General features: G+C 34.0%; 1 protein-coding gene and 1 non-coding gene across 8 annotated transcripts in view; one reads left to right on the forward strand and one right to left on the reverse strand.

The window, feature by feature from the left end:
• DOCK4 (dedicator of cytokinesis 4) overlaps nucleotides 1–23,386 on the forward strand; it is a 506,986-nt gene that overhangs the window by 337,142 nt on the left and 146,458 nt on the right. For all 7 annotated transcript variants that reach the window (XM_052001087.1, XM_052001089.1, XM_052001090.1 and 4 more), the window contains exons 17-23: nucleotides 1,433–1,589; nucleotides 6,785–6,882; nucleotides 7,005–7,088; nucleotides 7,254–7,354; nucleotides 13,958–14,039; nucleotides 15,343–15,513; nucleotides 17,312–17,504. In XM_052001087.1, the coding sequence (XP_051857047.1) occupies nucleotides 1,433–1,589; nucleotides 6,785–6,882; nucleotides 7,005–7,088; nucleotides 7,254–7,354; nucleotides 13,958–14,039; nucleotides 15,343–15,513; nucleotides 17,312–17,504 (886 nt within the window). The remainder of the gene's footprint in view (nucleotides 1–1,432; nucleotides 1,590–6,784; nucleotides 6,883–7,004; nucleotides 7,089–7,253; nucleotides 7,355–13,957; nucleotides 14,040–15,342; nucleotides 15,514–17,311; nucleotides 17,505–23,386) is intronic.
• Nucleotides 741–851, reverse strand: LOC127539567 (U6 spliceosomal RNA). Its single transcript, XR_007947992.1, has one exon. It is a non-coding gene; the product is annotated as a U6 spliceosomal RNA (small nuclear RNA).

Below are 23,386 nucleotides of genomic sequence, written 5' to 3' on the forward strand. Positions count from 1 at the left end.
AAAGATTTAATGTTCTGATGAGCTGATTAAATTAATTAATTTTTTTCTGGACTTTAAAAAAGATTTTTCCATGTAAATCTGAGTTCTAGATTCTCTTTCTTTTTTCCTTCCCTTTGTCCCATGTGAAGTTACGTAAAAAATTTCTATAAAAGTTATGTTAAGGAGGAAAACTGATTCCCCTTCTGATCCCCCTCAAGAAAAATGAAATATGCTTCAATTTTTATTCAGTAGCAATCAGTTCTTTTTCTGGGAATGGATAGCATTTTTCATCATAAGTCCTTCAGAGTAGTCGTAGATCATTACTGAGAATAGCAAAGTCATTCACAGCTGATCATTCCACAACATTGCTGTTATTTTGTACACCATTTAAGTTTCACTTTGCATAAGCTCGTGGAGAACTTTCCAGGTTTTTCTGAGAGAATCTTACTCATCATTTCTTATAGAACAGTAGCATGATGAAATTAATTTTAATACATACACAAATGTTTCGAAGACATTTAGGAGATTCCATACTTAAACTGGTGTTGATTCTATTGTGACTGAATGTTTTCAAAGCAGTTTTAATCTACACACAGATGTTCTCTTCTTATAAAGTAATTGCGCCTCATTTAGGAGCGAGACTCTTTACAAGCCTGTAAAATTTACACTTCAAATCATTTAAGTTTTTTTCTTTTTATAGTCAACTCTATTTTCAGCTCTAAATTCTCTCCCTTCCTCTGTCTGCCCCCCCCATTGAGAAAACACATAGAAAATATTTCACAAATTTTCGTGTCATCCTCATACAGAACACATGCTAATTTTCTCTGTATTGTTTAAAATTTAGTAAATATATTGCCTGTTTTTGGGATGACCAGCTGTAAATGACTTTGCTATTCTCAGTAGTACAATCATACCTATTTTGAAGGACTTATGACAAAAAAATCCTATCCATATCTAGAGAAGGAACTGATTGTATCTGAATACAGATTGAAGCATTCTATATTTCTCTCTCTTTATTTTTAACTTCATTTTTCTCAAGAGTTTTTATTTTCATTAGGGTGGAAGATCCATGTTTCCTTTCACAACTTGACTGTTATGGAAATGTTTTGCATGTGGTTTCTTAATTGTAAGAAGGAGTAAGGGAGAGAACCCAGAACTCAAAAATCTTTAAAAAAAAAAAAAAAGTGAAAAAAATTTGTTTTGAATGTAACTGGCAAAAAATATTAAATAAATAAATTTTTTTTAAAAAGAAAGTAAATGTATTGCTAAAGCAAGTACAAATCACTGAACTTTCACCAAGTCAATTAGAAGAATTTTCATGAATCTTTTATGCAAGTTGTTGAAGTCATGATAAAACAAGTTGAACTTTTTTGTTTGGGTCTTTTTTTTTTTAAACCAAATGTCATTTGAAGTTTTATGTTGAAAAAAAATTATTTGATTTCTTTTTAAACAGTGTGAAGAAAATACAAATCTTCAGGATTCTAGTCGCTACCTCAGACTTCCCTTTTCCAAGGCCAGTCTCCTTGGAACCAATAATCAAGCAATAAAGGCCACTAAAGAGTCTTTTTGGATCACATCTTTCCTCTGTTCCACTAAACTTACACAGAATGGTAGGTGGGTTCTTTGAAAGTTATTTGTTCCAATGAACTTATAAATGACATTTTCCAAACAAATGCTGAAATATTTAAGGATTTTGCTCTAGAAAATCCGTTTGCTCCTTTTGTCTGTGCCTTTTCTAATAAGATGGAAACAACTGGGACTCAATGATGCATTGGATGTACACAATTTAAAAATGGCTCTAAAATTAGCTCAACATTGGAAACCAAATTGGAAACCCTCAGAATAAGTCATCAAAACCCAGCTGCTTCAATATAAGAGAGAACAAAGGAAGAACCACCTTAATCTGTTGTTTTATGGTTCCTTATCCAGTGCTTATTACATGCTTCTCAATAAAAAGCTGTTTTTTTAAATTAGATGGATATTGCTTTTCTGTTCTAACATTACTTTTTATGTCATTGATTGTTTAGCAAGTTATGATTAATAAAGCAAACCCATCTTTTTGGTAGATCATTATGGAAACAATGTCTATACACAAGTTGGTAAATGAATTTTTTTTTTAAGCTTTTCATGTTTGGCTTGTATCTTGAATGTCAGACTAATAAGGCAGATTCATTATGTTGACAAAACAACCCACATATTATAAGATATGATTTCTCAAAAAATAACTCCCATGTACAAGTATTGGTGTTTTTTGCTTTGATCTTTTCCCAATTCCACGACCCATCAATTATAATAAAAAAAAAAGCTTCATGTATTTGATGGGTTGGAGGATGAGGGAGATAAATTAAAATGCTACAGTTTTGAACAACTTCAAATTTCCTTTTCCTTTCAGTGAAGAACATAAGTATACAAGTTGAATTCTCAATAGTTTCTACATTTTTTATTAGTTTCTCTCCAGATCTGCTGCATGTTTTATTTTCACTGAACATGAAAAGTGTCTTCTGTCTCTCTCAAAACTCATCAGCAATTTACAATGTTCTAGAGTTACTTGGAGTCCAGAGAACTGATGTGTTATATAACTCTGGGTCAGAGAGAGAACTTGAATACAGGTCTTGCTAAATCTAAGGCTGATCCTTTATCTAAGATTTCAGGATTTATTACCAGTTAGCTAAAGTCTCTATTGGTATAACTTTGTAAAGAAGTGCAAAACATTTTCTATCCCTCATGAATTTTTATGAGGGCCACCAGTCTGTCCGTGTGAAGGTTATAGAGTGAAATCACCTTTTTATCTACTTCAATCCATCAAAGGATATCTGTTCATCTTGTGTAAATTAAACATGTGTCTGTCTCTTAGACTGAGTTGGCATTTTAATTTGCACCACCTTCCCCAGTAAAGTATTAAAAAGTACCTCTAATCAGAATATTGATGATTTTTAGAAATATCTCTACCACACATGAACTAGGATTATATATGATAATTTCTAGGATAAAGATATTAGTGTTAATACTTTAGATAGCTTCTGACTACCAAGAGCTAATAATGAACAGCTATATTTTATAAGAGGAAAATAGTATTTACAGGTATATGTAAATATGACACAGGATATATAGGGTTGTATTGAATGTCTGCCTTTGTCGAAGACTGTCCATTTTTAATACAATTGAAACCTTACAAATTCTAAATTATAATTTTACCTTAATTAAATTTGTCTATTTAAGAAGATATCCAGGGGGCAGCTAGGTGGCACAGTGGATAGAGCACTAACCTTGAAGTCAGGAGGACCTGATTTCAAATCTGGCCTCAGACACATAACAGTTCCTAGCTGTGTGACCCTGGGCAAGTCACTTAACCCCAATTGCCTCAGGGAAATAAATTTAGACATCCATCTAGCTGAAAATAAGGAAGAAATAAGTAACATATTTTGAATACAAGAAGGGAGGAGGAAGATGATTTCAAAGAATGTATACCCTATTGCCATTTTTTTGGTTTAGTTTAATGCCATGTAAATGACAGGAATGGGAATGATGTTAGTATGAAACAACTTTATGTTTAATTCTACTATTTGGGAAACAAATTAATCTTATTTGTGACAATAAACAACCAAACAGACATCTTATTAAGCATTTTTTTTATGTCACCGTACTAGGTGTAGGGAGAAATAGAAAGATAACTGTAATATCCTTCTAACTCATGAGTTAATTCCCCAGATGATTTTTGCAGGAACTGGGTTGAGAACAGAATGAATCATTGGAGGAGAGGGGATCCTGTCACTTTCAGGGGTTTGAGGTTTATCTGTCAATTGATGACAGTCAGCATGTACAAATAACTATTATGAAAAATAAGACAGAAGTGAATGCTTTTAGTCATGAAGATTTTCCAGTAAATGTAATAGCTTGGCACTATTATAGAAAGCTTAGTGATGTTTCAAGAGACTTGTGGTTTTTGGTCTTCCAGCAAGTAGTTAACATTCTTATAGAATTTATCCATTTGAAAAGCACTTAACATAAACTATATCCTTTGATCTGTATTCCAACTCTCTGAGGTGCTGTTACAATCCCTGTTTTTACAAATGAGGTTAAGACAGATTAAAGTGATTTGTCCCTGGTTACTTAGCTCATAAGTATCCTATGCTGAATTTGAACCCAGGCCTGCCGGATTCCAAGACTAGAATTATTTATTTTGCCACCTCATGGCCTAGATTATAAATGAGATTTTAAGCACCTTGAATGCGTGAAAAATCATTTATCAGTGCTTTCTGTGTTTAAAGCACTATGCTAAGCAGTGAGGATATAAATCAAAAACTAAAATAGACATTACTCTTAAGGAAGAAAAAGAGGAGGATGGGAATAAGCATTTATATAGTCCCTACTGCATGCCACATTCTAATGGGGAAGACTATGTGTAGACTGTATAAGATTTCATTATAATTTTTCCCTATGCTGTCCATATTACATATTACAATTAAAGTATTAATGTTGACGAATTGAACAATTTCAAATTTGGAGTGATAGACTATGATATCTGGATCACTGATATCCTGTGATAGAGTCACATTTTTAATATTTTTAAATATTGGCTTAGGTGCAAGTCTCATATGTGACACACATGTGATGTAAAATAATTGCATTTTTTAAAAAAAATGCTGCTTGATTGAACATTTTGTTACTTACTTTCTTTATTCTGATATGGTAGAAAGAGACGAGTTCATGTCCTGGTCCCAACATTTCCTAAGTATCCTTTCCTTATCTGTAAACAGAGGGAACAGGGCTAGATTATTTTCTTTCTTTTTTTAAAAAAATATTTTTATTATCTATATGTCAAACACAAATATTTTAGCATACAAAGAGCAGAAAAAAGAATAATATAAAACTATGAGCTTCTTTTTCTATGAGTGTTTTATCATATACTAGATTTAGCACAGTAGGAACAAAACTGTCCTGTTAGTATTCTTTCATGAATTTGCTTCTGTATTTTTTAAAAGTCTTATTAATAATTTTTTCTTGCATCACTATGATTATCTTCCAGTTTGTCCTTTTGTTTCTCCCCCTGATCCCAGAAGATGATTTTCTCTCTTTTTTTTTCTTTCTGTTTTTAGAGCTTATGATCATTATAAATGCCTTTTTAGGCATCCCTGGCGCATTTAGCCACTTTTGACATTTGATTTATATTCCTGTAAGACACAGTGTATCACAGATCAGCCTTTCCACTCATCATTCCAATGTTACCCTTACAACCATCATAATAAACAAGTATCTATTATTGCTGTGTGCCAGTCTTTGCGTGGCCCATGCCCCCCACCCCCCTACATGGAATGTCTTTCACAGAATGTCCAAGCTGTGTAGGACAGTCTTTGACTGATAAAGAGGTGCTGGTAGTATATACAAGGCATAAAGGAAAAAGAAAAGAGAGAGAATAGTTCAAAGGGGCAGATTAAAGAAAGAAAAATAAAAGAATGTGAAGAATATGACAATGTGGAATAATTCTTTTTTAACAGCACACTTAGCAGCCAGAAGTGGGGTCAAATTTAGAAGGCACTATAAAGGGAATGGAGGAAAAAGTAGAGTACTAGAAAAACAAATAGATTACTTTACTAATGTTAGCTCTTGTATGTATATCATGAAAATATAAAATACGATGACTAATTTGTAATTATTAGGATAGTTTTAGCTCAAAATTCCAGGATAGTTAATTCAAATATGGGCATTGAGAATCTAGCTCATAACTGTGGAGTTACAGAAAACTCAAACTTCTTCTTTAAAATATAGTAATGTAGTGAATGAATGTTTGCCCAATTTTATTGTTTCCCTGGGGGATTTTTGCTTCTCTTTCTCTGAGAGGGTATTAAATTTATAGCCTTTCAATTCATTGCAAAGTTGTTTATGTTTTCTCTTTTTCCATCTAACTACTTGAGATGGTGTCTATTTCCTGTGACTTTTCCTTGAAATATTTGTTTTTTATCTTTTCTGTTCACTACATGTAATTACCTATTTAATCTTAACTACTTCTTTAAGTTCCCTCTCCCCCCATTTCCTTAGTGATATCTTTCTGGCTCTCAAGGAATCCCTATTAGATTTCTTCTGAAACAAATACTTTGAAGTAAATCTCTCACTTATATGTAGGTTTTATTTTTGAATCCTTACAAATCCCTCATGTATGCTCTGTGAACCTTTCTATTTTTGTTGAATGCTAAAACATTTTCCACCCTGCCTTCCATGATGGTTGAAAGATCACCTAGTCATTCTGTATTATTTCCATATCTCTATTGTGCACTGTGCATTCCTATTAAATCTCAGATACGTTGTGTGTATATGTATGCATGCACATGTGATGTGTGTGTATTTGTGTTTTAAACTGCTGAATTAATGTTACCAACCACCAACTTGTCTTATTAACATCAGAAAGGGCCAGAATATCAGGAAAAAAAATTATTCACTCTTATTAATGGAAGAATTGTAGCAATAGAACTGTCTGGAACCCATTGTAGTCGAGATCTCCAAATACTGACTTTCTCACTTTGACAAGGTTAGACCTGTACCTACTCCCTACATAAACACAGGTATGGTCAGAGAATTGATGTGTGTGATGGTGAGGACCATTTCCACTAAATGATATTTATTGGTTACTTGGTTCTTGCCACAAAGAGTTCGTTCCTAAAAAGGGGATGTATTAACAGACTTCCAGTTAGACTTGGCAACATTATCACATTGGTTTCTGTGTTTGGATGTGGTTTTTTTGGTGGTTTCAGTTGGAGAAGCGAAGGTTTTCCTGTATCGATTTCTCTTTGTTGTTGTTATTTTTGTATAGGAGATATGCTCGATCTTCTAAAATGGAGAACTCATCCAGACAAGATAACAGGCTGCCTCTCCAAAATAAAAGAAATTGATGGCTCAGAGATAGTAAAGGTAAACTTTTTTCTTCCCTTTTGAAGAAATTCAGAGAAAAAAAGTATCTGTGAAAAGGGTATGGAAGGACCCAAAAAGGACAAAATAACATTTTATTAATTTCATTTTTATCTGCAAAACAGTTTCTACAAGATACTCTGGATACCTTATTTGGAATTTTAGATGAAAATTCTCAAAAATATGGGTCAAAGGTGTTTGATTCTTTGGTGAGTATAAAATTTTTCCTTAATTACATATTAATAAATTTGCTTTCCAGTCATGACTATTATGAAACATTGTAGAAATATGAAATTGAGAGCATAACAGTTCAATTACAGGCATCAAAAGGAACTTGATTTGCATCAGTTTAATGAAGCTCAATTTTCTTTCAGGTTCACATAATAAACTTACTGCAAGATAGCAAATTTCATCATTTCAAACCTGTAATGGATACTTACATTGAAAGTCATTTTGCTGGGGCACTTGCATACAGGTAAGGTCTTTTATCTTTTAATTGGTTGAAAACATCCCTTTTTTAGTCCTTCTAAGCAATACCAGCTATATGGATGTAAATTTATAAGGCATTATAGGAAAAAATGATGGGTAACATATAATATTCCCAAAGTCTGAGTCTAATTTAAAACAACAACTTGAAAAAATCTGGTTGCATCTTATTTCAATTCCCAAGGAAAAAATAGCTTCCGAAATTTTCATCTTGAACTAAAACATTAAAAGCTTTTCTCTTTTAATTTTTCATTTGTCATCTTACAATGTAAGGTGAGAATTTACATTTATTTTCAGTTTTATAATACTGACTAACTTTTAGAGGAAAAACAAGCTTCTCTCCCATATCTGCTTAAGTAAATTTGGTAGTTGTGAGGGCTATTTCTTGCTCCTTTTCATTCAGTTAGAACTTATGGTACAATAAAATAGATGTCACAGAAAAATTATGTCTTGGCTAACTTCTGCCCCTTACTTGCTCACTGGATAATTGCTGTCAAGTAGCAAATGCCTTTCTTCTTCAGTATCTAGCATAGCCCTTTACCCACAAAATCACAAATTGTTAAGGCTGAATGCTACCTTAAAGATAATTTAGTCTAAACTTTTCCCATTTTACAGATGAGGAAACTGACCCTATGAGAGGTAACACGATTAACCTGAGGCATATAATGCAGCTAATATGGAAAATCTGGGGCTCAAATCTAGGCCTTTTGATTCAATAGAAGTGCACATTTGACTTTTAATACAATTCAAAGCTTTACTTTCAATGTTGTTATTCAATTTTTTTTTAATTATGTGCAACCCTTAATGATCCCATTTGGGGTGTTCTGTGCAGAGCTAATGGACTGGTTTGTCATTTCCTTCACTAACTCATTTTGCAGAAGAAAAAACTGAGATAAACAGGGTTAAATGTTTTGCCCTCACACATCTATGAAGTGTGTGAAACTAGATTTGAATTTTGGGAGATGAGTTTTCCTAATTTCAGGACTAGTACTGTGGCACACATTAACTACCTAAGAGATTTGCACCAAAACTAAAATTCTTAATAATCAAGTCTTTGCTTTACCTACCTTACTACAGAAGAGTAGTTATAGATTAAAAGATATTATATTATATTCAAAATTTGACATTCATCAGTTCAAGTGGAAGAGAAAAAGAAAGAAAGGAAAGAACATAGGAATGAAAAAGATACAGAGAGATAGGAAATCAGTAAGGAAAGAAAGAAGGGGGGAAAAGAAAATAGGGAGTAATTCTTAGACTGACATTTTTGGCTCTGCCTGAGTATAGCTTTAAGACATGCATCCATCTGATCTAGACTTTATCTGTTTCTTCCCAATTTCTTCAGTGTACACATACACTGCCAGTTCAAATTATGCATCAAAATAACATTCGGAATGTTTTGTTTTTATTGTGCTGCCTTATGAATATAGAGCACATTATGCTTCCAAACAGAATAATACGCATTGGAAATGGGAATACTCTGACACATGAGTACCTTTGTTTGGCCATTTCCTGGCTTATGTGTTGAAATGTGCTCCTCTGATGTTTACATGAGGCAAGTTATTTTTGTGTCTAATTGAATCGATGGGCAATGGCTTGCTTCCCTGTCAGTGTGATTTTATGCCCAGGATGAAATGCAGCAGCATCAGGGAGAGGTCAGTGCTGTTCTCACAGCTCTACCTGCCTGCCTAAGCACAAATTGGAATTGGAATTTAGAGAGCAGAAGGGTAATTAGCCACATTTCAGATTAGCTAGGGAGGTAGTGGGCCAATCATTTCTAACCAGACAAAGTACCATGGAATTTTGTGAGACTGTGGCTGGTCAGGCAACCCTGTTATATCTTGTCTTTGAAATAACCCTTTTAGCATCTGTCTAGTGGACATCTCCATTTATTCACTCCTCACTGAGAGGGAAGAGATTGACCTTTTTAAATGACTTTGTGATCTATATATTGATAGCCATATTGATCAAGAAGAAAAAAATATGGGATTGGGGGTTAGAGGACCCAAGTTCAACTTCTGACTCTTCTGCCTTAACCTGTGTTGTCTTCAGAAAGCCACTGAAATGATTTGGGTCACCATTTCCTTATATGTAGAATGAAGGAATTGGATTAATATATTCTTGCGGTCCCTTCTTTAAATCTATAAGCCTGTGACTACCCCCACTCAAGGTAAAAATTGCAATTTTGAGAAATCTTAAAAAAATGGAATTATGTCTTTTGTCAAAATTGTATCCTTGGATAAAACATTTTGATTTTATAGAAATTAATTTTGTGCAGCACTATTAGAATTCTGTGATAAAGAATGAAAGCACTCTTTAGCATCAAGTTCAATATTCCTATAAATATTGGGATGTGCTTACATAAAGCCACAGAGAAAATAAATGCATTTGGGAAATTTGATGTCCTTTATACAGGACCTCATGTGCACAGATATACACACACACACTATATGCACAACTGCTTTAGTGTCTCTAGATTTCACTATTAATCCCACATAGTTTCTAAGGCACATCTCTTTTTAGAATGTATCTTAGAACTGAACCAGATATCATGAGGCTGTCCATCACATTTTTCTTTCAGAAGTTATCCCCTTAATTGTTAAATCAAAGTGAAATGCATGCTCCTAAGGCATTTAATTGGCCCTTTCAGTAAATATTAGGAAAGTATGTGGCCAGGGAATATAAAGGAAGACTTCAGGAGTACTTGTAATTTAAACTAATCTTTAAAGAATGGGTAAAATTTTTATCAGATTTACAGACAAAGGAGCTTTTCCAGGCATAAGAAATTAAATGAGCCCAGGTTTGAAGGCAGAAATCAAAACTTATGAATTACTCCTTACTTTCAATTCAACTTGATAAACATTCATTAATTCATATCTGTGTAAGATATTACAAAACAAAAATAAGAAACTCAAGGAGATTATATTATCACTGGGTACAAAGTGTACACAAATAAATATAAGTTAATTTAAAGAGAGGAGAAAAATCTTAACAAGGCAGATGAGCAAAGAATTTCAAATAGGAGGGAAGGAGCTGGTCCCTGAAGGTAGTTAAGCTTTTAGGAAGCAGAGATGAGGTAGAAGAACATTCCATTTATAGGAAACAGCCTGTTCAATAACAGAGATAGGAGGTAGACGACTGAGTTTGGTCAACAGCCAGTCTGTCTGGGACACATGGTATGAAGGGAAGCTTTTTAAAATAACTCCATAAAGGTAATTTGGAGACAGTTGGTAGAGAGTTTTAATTCAGAACAGAGACATTGGTATCCCAAATGTTGTAGGGAGCCATTGAAGATTCTTGTGCAGATGGATGATATCAGTGAGACCTTTTCTTTGGGAAAAACTTTGGCAATGATATGAAGGATGGGTTGGAGAGGGAGAAATCAGAAGGAAAGAAACTATTATAGCATTGTAATAGACCAAAAGAGAAGTGATGGGAGTTGAACTAGGAGTAGAGGCAGTATTGAAAAATGGGGATACATTGAATATTGGTATATATGAGAGAAAAAAAAATCAATGATATCTAGCTTAGAAACCTGGTTAGCGAGAAGGATTATAGTAGCCTCCAGAGAAATATGGAAGTTTGAAGGCTGTATGTTTAATGAAGATATTTGAGAAGGGATGTTCAAAGGTATAATATCTCCAAGAAGAGGGGATGGTATGTACTGAATTATATAGACAATTGAGAGGAGGGGAGTTTGCTAAAAGATAGCAAGAAAGAGTTGTTGTGGAATTGGTGGTGAAGTCCAAGGAATATATTCTTGGCCTAGTATTTTGGTGTGGGGTGAGAGATGAGGCAGAGAAGAGAGAAGAGGTGTCCCTCTTGGAAAGGTTGACCATAGATGTTGGTAGATTTGGGGAAAAAAAAGTTTTCCATGAAGTCTATGAAGTAGAAAATGAGAGAGAGGTGTCTTAAATAAAATGAAGTATGTTAATGATAGACCAGAAGGATCCAACTAGTGAAGTGGAACTGAAAAATAGAGGAGAATAGGGAATCTGGAGAGATGAGTTTGAGATAAAGGGGTCTGATTCAATAGTAGCTAAGGAAGGAAGGAGTTTTAACTTTGGCACATGTTGTAAGAAAAAATGGACTTTGTTAGCCATAGGTAGAATGAAATAGCAGATGACTGAAGAGTCTACCCTCTGGGGTCTTGAGATTATGAAGAAAAGGGTCAATTTGTTTGTTTGTTTTTTCATCTGCCAGGAAAAGAAAGTTGTGTCAATAAAAAGACTGGTTACTAAAACCTAGTAATTATACTTCTAGAAGTATTAATTTATTCAGTGCCAGTTCTTTAGCATTATCCCCAATGGCAGTTTAATTTCTTTGGCTTCTCCCAGCTCCACAACATTTAGGAGAGGTCCCCCACAGAATGGCTAACCCATATTGAAGGTGCTATGTGCAACTGTATCCCTAAAATTTTAATTTATGAGCCATCACTGATAGTTTTACCTTTAATAGACAGCCAGAGGGCACAGTTGGCTCAAAGAAAGACATAGTAATGAAAATAGCATGAAATCTTCCATTTCCATTTCCAAAGTAAGAAGAATGATCACACCTAAAGACCGTAAGCAGAGAGGTTTACATGTAGGGAATATGTATGCCCAAAGACAACATACCATACCTCCATGTGGAAGATGCACTTGGCTCTAGGGTCAGGCCTGTCACAGGAGGCCTTAGGACAGGGTCGGGGCAACAAGAGTCCTGAGAGCTCAGTCCTCAAAGATTATAAGGCTAATTGTTTAGGCTTTTCCATTTTGTTTTGTTTTGTTTTTTGTTGGTTTTGATTTTCTCAAATGACTCAGTGAATTAGAAAAATAAATAATGTCTTCATATGTGGGAACAGATTTCATAGCAAGAAAGATACCAAATTCAGCTACTGAGGACTTAGTAGTAATGAAGAACTTGTAATATTATCACAATGACACAGGGCAGAATAATTGCAGTATCCATGTGGCTTAGAGCATGGAGACTCCAAAAATCTTTTCATGAGAATGATCAAAGATCTAAAGCTGGAGTGAACCTTAGAGGTCTGATTCTCTCGTTTTTATAAATTAATAAACAGACCCAAAAAGGACAAGTGATTTGGCTAAAGTTTTACAGATGATAGGATTGGGAATCATATTCAAGTCCTTGGCGAACAAATCTAATATTTTTTTTCTTCCCTGTTTCACTATAATTGTTTTAAAAACAATGTTTTTTTTAAAAATTCAAAATTAAAGGCTTACATTCTCCAATTGATAAATGGTCAAAAGATATGAATAATTTTCAGATGAAGAAATTGAAACTATTTGTAGCCACATGAAAAAGTGCTCCAAATCAATGTTGATCAGAGAAATGCAAATTAATTAATTAAGACAACTCTGAGATACCACTACACACATGTCAGATTGACTAAGATAACAGGAAAAGATAATGACAAATGTTGGAGGGGATGTGGGAAAACTGGGACACTGATACATTGTTGGTGGAATTGTGAACGGATTCAACCATTCTGTAGTTTGGAACTATGCTCAAAAAAGTTTTACCCTTTGATCCAGCAGTGTTAGTACTGGGCTTATATCCCAAAGAGATCTTAAAGGGAAAAGGACCCATATGTGCAAAAATATTTGTGGCAGCCCTTTCTGTAGTGGCAAGAAATTGGAAACTGAGTAGATGCCCATGAATTGGAGAATGGCTGAATAAATTATGGTATATGAATGTTATGGGATGTTATTGTTATATAAGAAATGACCAGCAAGATGATTTTAGAGAGGCTTGGAGAGACATACATGAACTGATGCTAAGTGAAATGAGCAGAACCAGGAGATCATTATATATGGTAACTATAAGACTATACGAAGATCAATTCTGATGGATGTGGCTCTCTTTAACAATGAGATGATTCAAACAAGTTCCACTTGTTCAGTGATGCAGAGTCATCTACACCCAGAGAGAGAACTGTGGAAACAGAATGTGGAACACAACATAGCATTCTCACTTTGTTATTTGCTTACATTTTGTTTTCTTTTTCAGTTTTTCTTTTTCTTCCTTCTTGATCTGATTTTTCTTGTGCAGCAAGATAACTGTATAAATATATTGAATTTAACATGTATTTTAACATATTAACATGTATTGGACTACCTGCCAACTAGCAGAGAGGGTGGGGGAAGGAGAGGATAATTTGGAACAAAAGGTTTTGCAAGAGTCAATGTTGGAAAAATTACCCATGCATATGCTTGGTAAATAAAAAGCTTTAATAAAAAAAATAAAATAAATTAATGGCATAAAGAAAATCCAAAGTATTTTGGGGGAGAGGGGAAAAACTAAGGTAGAGTTTTTTCTCTGTGTGTCTTTAGCAGAAATGATGAGATTGCAGAGTTGTATAGGGGAAATTGGGGTGATTACTCATTGGTAACATGACAGCTCTAAAATTAAGGATCTATTAAGGTCTGTAATTATCCAAAGTCATCTATTAGTGATATTACTGACAAGAAAAGAAGCCTTCCAACAATCACAGTAGGTGTTTAATTTGGGTATTTGACTTATACATTTATTATTAATTATTATTAGAGTTAGGAAAAAATACATGCATTGCATATTTTCCCTCTATTTTTAGAGATCTTATTAAAGTTCTTAAATGGTATGTGGACAGAATAACAGAAGCAGAACGACAGGAGCACATCCAGGAAGTTCTAAAGGTAAATATATCACTACTAACAAAATCCCTAAACAAAACTTTCTCCTTTGTGGAAAGGGATTGATGGTAATTAATAAAGCTCATGTTCATGTCATTTAATGTTGGGATTTTAAAATTATGGCTCTGCCCAAGCTAAGAATTTTAAATATTCCTTGAGCTTTTATTTCATCATACTTTTCCCAGAATCTATGGATTATTTTGGATTAGTGGGAAGAAAGAATTTAACAAAGTGGTGATGCTCATATATAGTACAGAAACATAATAAGATCCTATTTCTTCACTCCTAGTACCCACATCCTCTTCTGGAACCATATTGAAATCATTAAACTCAGAATTTTCACATCAAATAGAGTGAATTAGTGAAGATAAAGAGGTTCAAAAGATCTGTGATTATCAGTTAGTCTCTTAGAATGTCTACATATAAACACACATCTCACTTATTAATTCTGCATCTTTGTTCTTACTTAGAAGCATATTGGGAAAATCTTTTTAAAAAATAAATATAATCTTAAAATTTATCTGGTTATCCAAAGAAAGATATTCCAAATTAAGACAAGGTAGTATTGCTATTTATATCATGCTGTCTAACATTAGAAAGTAAGTTCAAAGGGCATTAACATTTTGTAAAGCAATTACTGTGCAGCATTACTAAATTACTTTAGTAGTGAACAAAAAGCCCCTATCTTAAATTAAATAAAAATGTAATGAAGACAAAATCATTTATGGGAGGTTAACTTTTCTTTGTTAAATATATTCCAGATTAACGTTCATGTTATCTTCTTTTGATGTTCACATTTCCAAATAAAATTCAATTGAAGAAATGGGTTTTCCAATAACAACAGCTGATACTTCCTTAAAGCTTTAAAGTTTACAAAGCGTTTTTTTGTATACCCATTCATTTGAGTCTCAGAGCAATCCTTTGAAGTCAGTATTGCAAAGATCACCATTTTATCGATGAGGAAATAATGACTGAGAGAACTTAGTATGCATGTCAGAAGACAGCGGGCTAATTCAGACTCCATATTCAGCATTCCATTCAGTTTGCCAGGCTGAGTCATATATAGTGTTTCTGGGAAACATTTTTTAATCTCATCAGGGTGTTGGGGAAAATCCTTTCTGAAATGACAAGGTTCAAAATATCTATTAGGTCTTAAATTTTAGAATAAGGTTTATAAATGTCCACCCTTAATTCATTTGAACAACTTTTGAACAGTCTCTTGGGGAAAGAGAGGTGTACCATTTGTTAAGATGCCCAAGTTTCTTTTTGATGTAAATTTTTTTATTTTTATTTCCTTCAATTTTAGGCACAGGAATATATTTTTAAGTATATAGTTCAATCTCGAAGACTGTTTTCTCTTGCCACTGGTGGTCAAAATGAAGAAGAATTTCGATGCTGCATTCAAGAGCTCCTTATGTCAGTACGATTTTTCCTTTCCCAAGAAAGCAAAGGTTCTGGAGCTTTATCTCAGTCACAGGTAATTTTTATCAACTGCTGAATAGGGAGAAAAGGTGTTTGCAATTTATTTTACATAGAAACTTAAATGAGCTTCAGTTTATAGCTGTACTTGTCATGATTTAGAATAGGTTTATTTTTTTTTTCATTCCATCAGTCCTAAATAGCAGAACTTGATTGCTTATTTTCAACTTTTTTTTTATTGGAATTGAAAAGATATTGAGTTGCATTAGTACTGTTTCCAGTTGCCTAAAAGGATATTGGTGGGTGGACAGTCTATTTCTTTTCTTTTCTTCTTTTTCTTCTTCTTCTTTTTTTTTTTTTCCCCCTGGAGCAATTGGGGTTAAGTGACTTGCCCAAGGTCAAACAGCTAGGAAGTCTTAAGTGTCTGAGGTCACATTCAAACTTGGGTCTTCCTGACTTCAGGGCTGGTGTTCTATCCACTGAGCCACCTAGCTGCTCCTTGGACAGCCTATTTCTATCATTGTTGTGGTAGGAATTTCACCAGAGTCAATATAGTTTATTTTCTGGAAACCCCAAACTGCTTTTTCATCTCCTGACCTCCAGCCACAGATTATGTACTTATTATAGTACTTATGTACTTCCTAACTATCTAGGGGGCAGGTTACAATTACTGGCAGACAGCTTGATGTCAAACTTTAAAAGGAGGTACACAAGTTTAGGGGAGTGGTGGAAAAGTTCCAGACTAATACAACCAGGTGAGAAATGAGGCATTTCTGAGCTGAGCTCTCTCCTTACACAGAAGTCTGGAGTTTGGGGTACTATCCTCCAATCTGAAGGGAAGAAACAGATGGAACTCTGCCTTTTTTTATAGCTTTAAAATCAGTTCTTTAGATTGTCAGCTGATGATATGTTGGAGAGCTTAAGTATTAAGAATAAGTATATCTGAATAGGTTACCCAAGTTAATTATGTTTTTGGATTTTTTTTGTGGGAGGTAGTTCACTAACTCTTAAAGGAAGTATAATAATGCCTTACATTTATATGGTGCTATATAGTATTCTAAGTGCTTTCATATGTATTATCTCATTTCTTCATAACTGATTCTTCAGGGAGGCAAAATACTAGGAACTGAGAAGTTAGTACAGTTTTTCTTTCTACATTGTGTAGGGGTTAGAGGAATGGCACCCTGAGAGCTGGAAAATTCCTGTAAACTTTTTTAGTCCTCCCTTCGTAGCAGTAGAGAAGTCTAAATTATTAATGATATAAAAATACAAAAATGTGTTAATATTATGTAATACTATGCATTTGTTTTATGAATTTCTAAACTTTCTGTAACATTTGCTGACCTTCATGTGACATCCTGGATCTTCCACAAAATTCTCCTCAAATTCTCATTTAATTTCCTATGCTGACTCTCAAAATATTGAAACCACAGTGGGGAAAGTTGAGATGTGGAAGGGATAGCTTCTTATCCCAAGTCACACCTCTAGTCAACTGGCAGAGCTGAAACTAGAAATTAGATCCCTTGCCTTGTGGATTGATGTTTTTCCCATATCCCAGTGCTGCCCCCTGCTGATACTGTTTTTCCCAACCATTCTACAGCTATTGGTAAGTTTCCCAAATTTCCCAGTTCTTTTGATGCTCTAGCAAATACTTAAAAAAAAAAAAACAACAGATAATTTTATCTCTTCCTTTTAGGGTGCTCTACACTTTTTCTAATCACTCCCTGCCCCAGCATTTAAAAATACTTAAACTAATCTCTCAGAACACTGAAATTTTAAAACTCATTTCACATGGCAATTTGAGGTTAATTTTAATTCTTTTCCCTTCCTCTTCCATTTCTTTTTATTTTTTTAAGGCTGTGTTCCTGAGCTCCTTCCCGGCAGTGTATTCTGAGCTGTTGAAACTCTTTGATGTTCGTGAGGTAGCAAACTTAGTGCATGATACTCTGGGCAGTCTGCCAACAATCATGCATGTGGATGACTCCCTTCAAGCTGTGAAACTTCAGTGTATTGGAAAAACAGTGGAAAGCCAGCTATATACCAACCCTGGTAGGATGATAGCACTCTTGGGTGAAACAAACTCTCTAGAATACTTATCATGTCTTGAATTTACAGGTCAGCAGGAACTTATGAAAACATTCTGAAAATCCCAGTTCATAAAAGGATCATTGATATGGAATATCAAAGTTAAATTTTTTTTATCTATGCTAAAACTGTGAGTGGCAAAATTTCTGTGTCCTAAAAGAATAAACCCTAATGAAGACTTCATGAACTCTAAGCACAATTGCTTTATTCTGGGTTTGTATGACAAACTTGCAGATTTGTGTTTAAAACTTTATTTTTAAATTTAAATATAGCATCAAGAAAGATTTTTTTCAAATCTTATGAAAAAAAAGAATAGAAAATTAGTATAATGAAAGACATTAGTAAAATGCAAAAAAGAAAACAAATAAGGGGTTTTTTGTTTCATTGTTTTCTAAAAAATCAGCATTTTGGGGCTAATTCTATGAAAACAAATCTCTTCCTAGGAATTTTTTTTGCTGTTGTTGTTGTTCAGAAAGTTTGGGATCCTAGATATCTGGCATTTTTTTTTTTTTGGTGTCAAATTAACCATTTTGATAAATGTGGCACATGGATGGATTAGTTTTACAAATAATTGGTATTATCTCTTGATCATGAGTTGAGCTATTGCTTGTTATTTTGCAGACTGGGTACTGATGAGATGCTAGTGAGTATTAAGTCCTTTGTGTGTGACTGTGTACCAATTCCATGTTTGATCCACAGGATGGCCGAAACACATTGACATGGAGACAAACAGGGATAAAAAAGCATATAAACAGTACTTTTGAGAAAAGAGAATATGAGAAATGATTTCTGAAATAGTTCCAGGAATGTTTTCCTATTCTACTAATAGAATATAATAGTTCCTCTTGAGACCAAAATAACATTAAACGAAGGCATTTGTTCTAGTGACTTGCAGACCACATACATACATACACACAAACACCTCTTGTGTACAGAACATTAGGCCCCCCAGTCAAGATTTTTCTAAGAGGTAACCTATACATAGTCTTTAGAGAATTTACTGTCTGGTAATACAGACAATTTCTGCCTGAAGTTGTTACCATTGAAATTTTGAAATGTAATCTGGTATCCTACCTGAAGAGGATAAAAAGTTCTTTAAAAGAGTAGGAAAAAATAAAGTAATGAACTAGAGATGCAGAATGAGATATATATTCTCTGACATGGCCAAAGTAGTGGGATTTTTTTAACTCCTGGAATATACATATTTGTTACAAAGCAGGGCTTCATTCTGGGGATGGGATGTAGTGGGAAGGATAGAGGAAAGGAATGAACTATTAGTCACCTATTATAGATCAGGAACTGTGCTAGAAAGTACTTTATAAATATTATCTCATTTGATTTTCACACCAGTCTTAGGAGGTATGTTCTTTTATTATCCCTGTTTTACAGAGGAGAAAATATAGGGTAGGCTAGTGGGACACAGTAGATTGACTCACTGGCAAAAGCAGCATCAACAAAATATTTTTTTTTTTTTTTTATAATAAATTTTATTTTATTTAATAATAACTTCGCATTGACAGAATCCATGCCAGGATAATTTCTACACGACATTATCTCTTGCAATCACTTATGTTTCGTTTTTTCCCCTCCCTCCCTCCTCCCCCCCCCCCCCAGGATGGCAAGCAGTCCTATATATGCTAAACATGTTGCAGTATATCCTAGATACAATACATATTTGCAGAACCAAACAGTTCTCTTGTTGCACAGGGAGAATTGGATTCAGAAGGTAAAAATAACTCGGGAAGAAAATCAAAATTGCAAATAGTTCACATTCATTTCCCAGTATTCCTTCTTTGGGTGTAGCTGTTTCTGTCCATCATTTCTCCAATGAAACTCAGTTAAGTCTCTTTGTCAGAGAAATCCACTTCCATCAGAATACATCCTCATACAATATCGTTGTCGAAGTGTATAATGATCTCCTGGTTCTGCTCATCTCACTTAGCATCAGTCCATGTAGGTCTCTCCAAGCCTCTCTGTATTCATCCTGCTGGTCATTCCTTACAGAGCAATAATATTCCATAACGTTCATATACCACAATTTACCCAGCCATTCTCCAATTGATGGGCATCCATTCATTTTCCAGTTTCTAGCCACTACAAACAGGGCTGCTACAAACATTAACAAAATATTTTTTTAACACTGCATAGGAGAAAAATAGGGAACAAAGTCATTACCACTTTGTTGGATTTTGTATTATTTATACGTGCATCTATATGTAATGTATGTGACTGTCTCTCTCTCCATATACATAAACACATATACACATGTAGATACTTTAAAAAAACTTTTTTCAAAGATTATTCAACCTTGTTTAATTTTAAACTGATATATGTAATAATACATGACTCTGTCTCTCTCTGTATACATAAACACATATACATGTAGATAAACTTTTAAAACTTGTTTTTTCCAAAGATAATTCAACCTTGTTTAATTTTAAACAGACAAATATAAAAATAAGAGAAAATCCAAGATTAGCAAAATTCTTACATAGCACTGCTATGCCAGTTTCTGAGACTAGATTTGAATTGAGATTTCTTGCCTCTAAATTTGACAGTAGCCAACTGTGACCCATGAAGCTAAATTGTAAAGGGAAGATGGAGTTCATTATTAAGTCTATTTTATCAGTAAAGTAATTGATGAGCTAAGGATGGTGAGAGAAGAGGCTTGAAGTATATCTGTGAGGAATGGAATAGAGTATCGATTAGGGATGAATAAAAGGATTACCATGCTGTGCTAGAGACCCAGTAGAGATTAGGTTGATTTTTGAAGGCAGTAGGAAACATGTCTCATTTTCTTTTTCTTTTTGCTTTCCTTTTCCTACTTACCTTTCCTTTCCCTCTTCCAAATTCCCTCCTTCCTCTACCCTCTTCTCTATCCATTATAAAGACGAGAAATATGATTCCACTTTACATTACTTAATAGCTGAAATAGTAAATCAAGATCATAGAAATATAGTGATAAGGAAGGTTCATAAATCATATAGTCCAGTCCTCAGACCCCTAGACTTACCTTAAAAAATTAACTAGGGGATATCAGCTCCATTTGCCTTCAAACCCTGATTGGACAAATTCCCTTTAGGACTGAAAAAGCTCTTCCTTCTCAAGCTGATGGTCCTTAGGGGATATTAATCTGATAACGTGGGGACCCTTTCTGATATTGTCTTTTGTCCTGACTCTTCTTGCTTCTTTTCACCTTAGAACTCCTGACACCAGCATTCATTCATTTTCCTAAGTAACTCTGCCTTCTCTACCACCTGCCTTATTTTAGTTTTCCCCTTCTTTGTCCTTCTCCCTACTTGACTTACTCTCACTTGCTCATACCCTGATCCATTTCTGGTTTCCTTATTGTTCCCCTTAGCTGAACTTAGCTGAATAGACTCTCTCTTTTTCAGCTGAATGCCTGACTTTTCTCACTCTCAGGGAGTCTTCATCTCACTCTCATTCCTGATCATGCTAATTCTTAGTCACTTAGTAGCTGGCCAATCCACTATCAATCAAAGCAGACTTTTGCTAGGAATACTATAGTTGTCTCACTTACCTTAAACTCGATCTTATACAAGATAGGGGAGCATCAGAGATGTTTCAAAAAACATACCCAGATTATAGTGCACAAACCATTGTCCACTTCTTCTGATTCATGTGAGGAGCAGAAGAATGTCAGGTCCTTCTTGGAGGAGAGGAGTTATTTGATATTTGTATCTTCAGTACCTGGCATATGATAGGTGTTTAACGGATGCCATTTGAAGGGTATATAAATGTTATAGCTGGGGGGGAAGGGAAAGGAATTTGAAATACATCTGTTTCTCTTTGAAATTTTGGGTAGGAAATTGAAAGATTGAGAGTCATTAGGTGAAATTTTCCTCTCTAAATCAATTTAAGGTTTGTCATCATCTTAAAAGAGAAAAGAAGGTCATAGAAAGTGAATGGCTGGCTACAGAGAGGTATCAAGAAAAGGATTTAGCTTTGGGGAGCAATAATTTGTTACACTAGAATGATGAATTGATCCTCTAGCTAGAGTCAAAAAAATGGATTTTAGGAAAGCTAAGAAGAATGTTCTTGGCAGGAGACTTGAGCTGATCAAGAGCACTGAAATTTGACCAAAGACACACACACATACACACACACACACACACACACACACACACACACATATATATACATATATATATATATATATGTATATATATATACACACACACCAAAAGTAGATAATGCAACATGTATAACAGAGGAGAACCAGAATTGTGGGCAATAGACCTAGTATTTCTCAGGTTAAAATAAAAGAAAAAACATCTAGGAACACATGTATATGGCTTCAGATGTCTGTCCTTTTAGGACAGTTTTATAATTTGTATTAGGAAGATATGATTCATCTCTTCCATCTGGCTCAATACTCTAATAAACTCATAAAAAATATCTTTTAGGTCTTTTTTTCCTCATTCAAATGATCTCCATCATGCTTTTGCTCTTGGAGTCATGGATTTCCAGAGAGCTGCAAACTTGGAGGAAAAAAATCAACTATATGAGTTCAGAATGTGGGAAACATTAATACTCTACAATCCAACTAAACTGGTCTTTTCTTTGATCCTTATACATTGTGCTTCTTTTTCAGCCTTGGTGATACTGCCCATGCTTAAAATATATTTATTTTTCACCTTTAGTTATTAGAATCCCACACTTCCTTTAAGATGCAGCTCAAATACCACTTTCCAGCTGGTGTTCTAAAATTCTTAGTGTAAATTAAAGTTTCTAATAAAATGTACATATTTAAACACAACTTTACAAAAATGTACATATGTAAAAGTCTATCTATATGTACATGTACTTACAATAATTTTTATATCTTGTTACATATTTATAAAAATTTTCAATAATATTTTATTTTCCCAAATACATATAAGATAGTTTTCAATGTTCATTTTTGTAAGACTTTATATTCCAAATTTTTCTTCCTCCCTTCCTTACCTCTCACCTCCCTAAGGCAGCAAGCAATCTGATACAGATTTAAGAATATTTCCGTATTTGTCATGTTGTACAAGAAAAATCAGACCAAAAAGGAAAAGACTGTGAGAAATAAACACGCAAACAAAAAGTGAAAATATTATGCTTTGATTCATATTCAGTCTCCATAGTTATCTATCTGAATGGCATTTTCCATTGCCATTCCTAAGTCTATTGGAATTGCCTTGAATCCCCACATTGTAAGGGCCCAGTCCATCACAGTTGATCATCACATAATCTTGTTATTACTGTGTACAATGTTGTCTTGATCCTACTCACTTCATTTGGCTTCAGTTTATGTAATTCTTTTCAGAGTTTTCTGAAATCAGCCTGCTCATCATTTTTTATTGAACAATAATATTGTTATTTTCATAAACCATCATTTATTCAGTCATTCCTCAACTGATGGGCATCCATTCAATTTCCAGTTTCTTGCCACTACAAAAAGAGCTGCTATAAACATTTTTGCATGTGTGGCTCCTTTCTTCTCTCTTAGAAACTTTTTAGGAATTTTGCTGAATCAAAAGGTATGCAGAGTTTTATAGCCCTTTGGAAATAGTTTCAAATTATTCTCTATAATGGTTAAGTCATTTACAATTCCACCAATAGTAGATTGGTGTCCTACTTTTCCCATATTCCCTATTTTCTTGACATCTTAGCCAATCTGAGAGATATGAAGTGGTATTTCAGAATTGTTTTAATTTGTATTTTTCTAATCAATAGTGATTTAGAACATTTTTTCATATGATTAGAAATGGTTTCGATTTCTTCATCTGAGCATTGTCTAATTATATCCTTTGACCATTTATTATTTGGGGAAAAATGCAAATTTCTTGAGAGCA

Source organism: Antechinus flavipes, chromosome 5 (genome assembly GCF_016432865.1).
Source record: "Antechinus flavipes isolate AdamAnt ecotype Samford, QLD, Australia chromosome 5, AdamAnt_v2, whole genome shotgun sequence".
Taxonomy (NCBI): domain Eukaryota; kingdom Metazoa; phylum Chordata; class Mammalia; order Dasyuromorphia; family Dasyuridae; genus Antechinus; species Antechinus flavipes.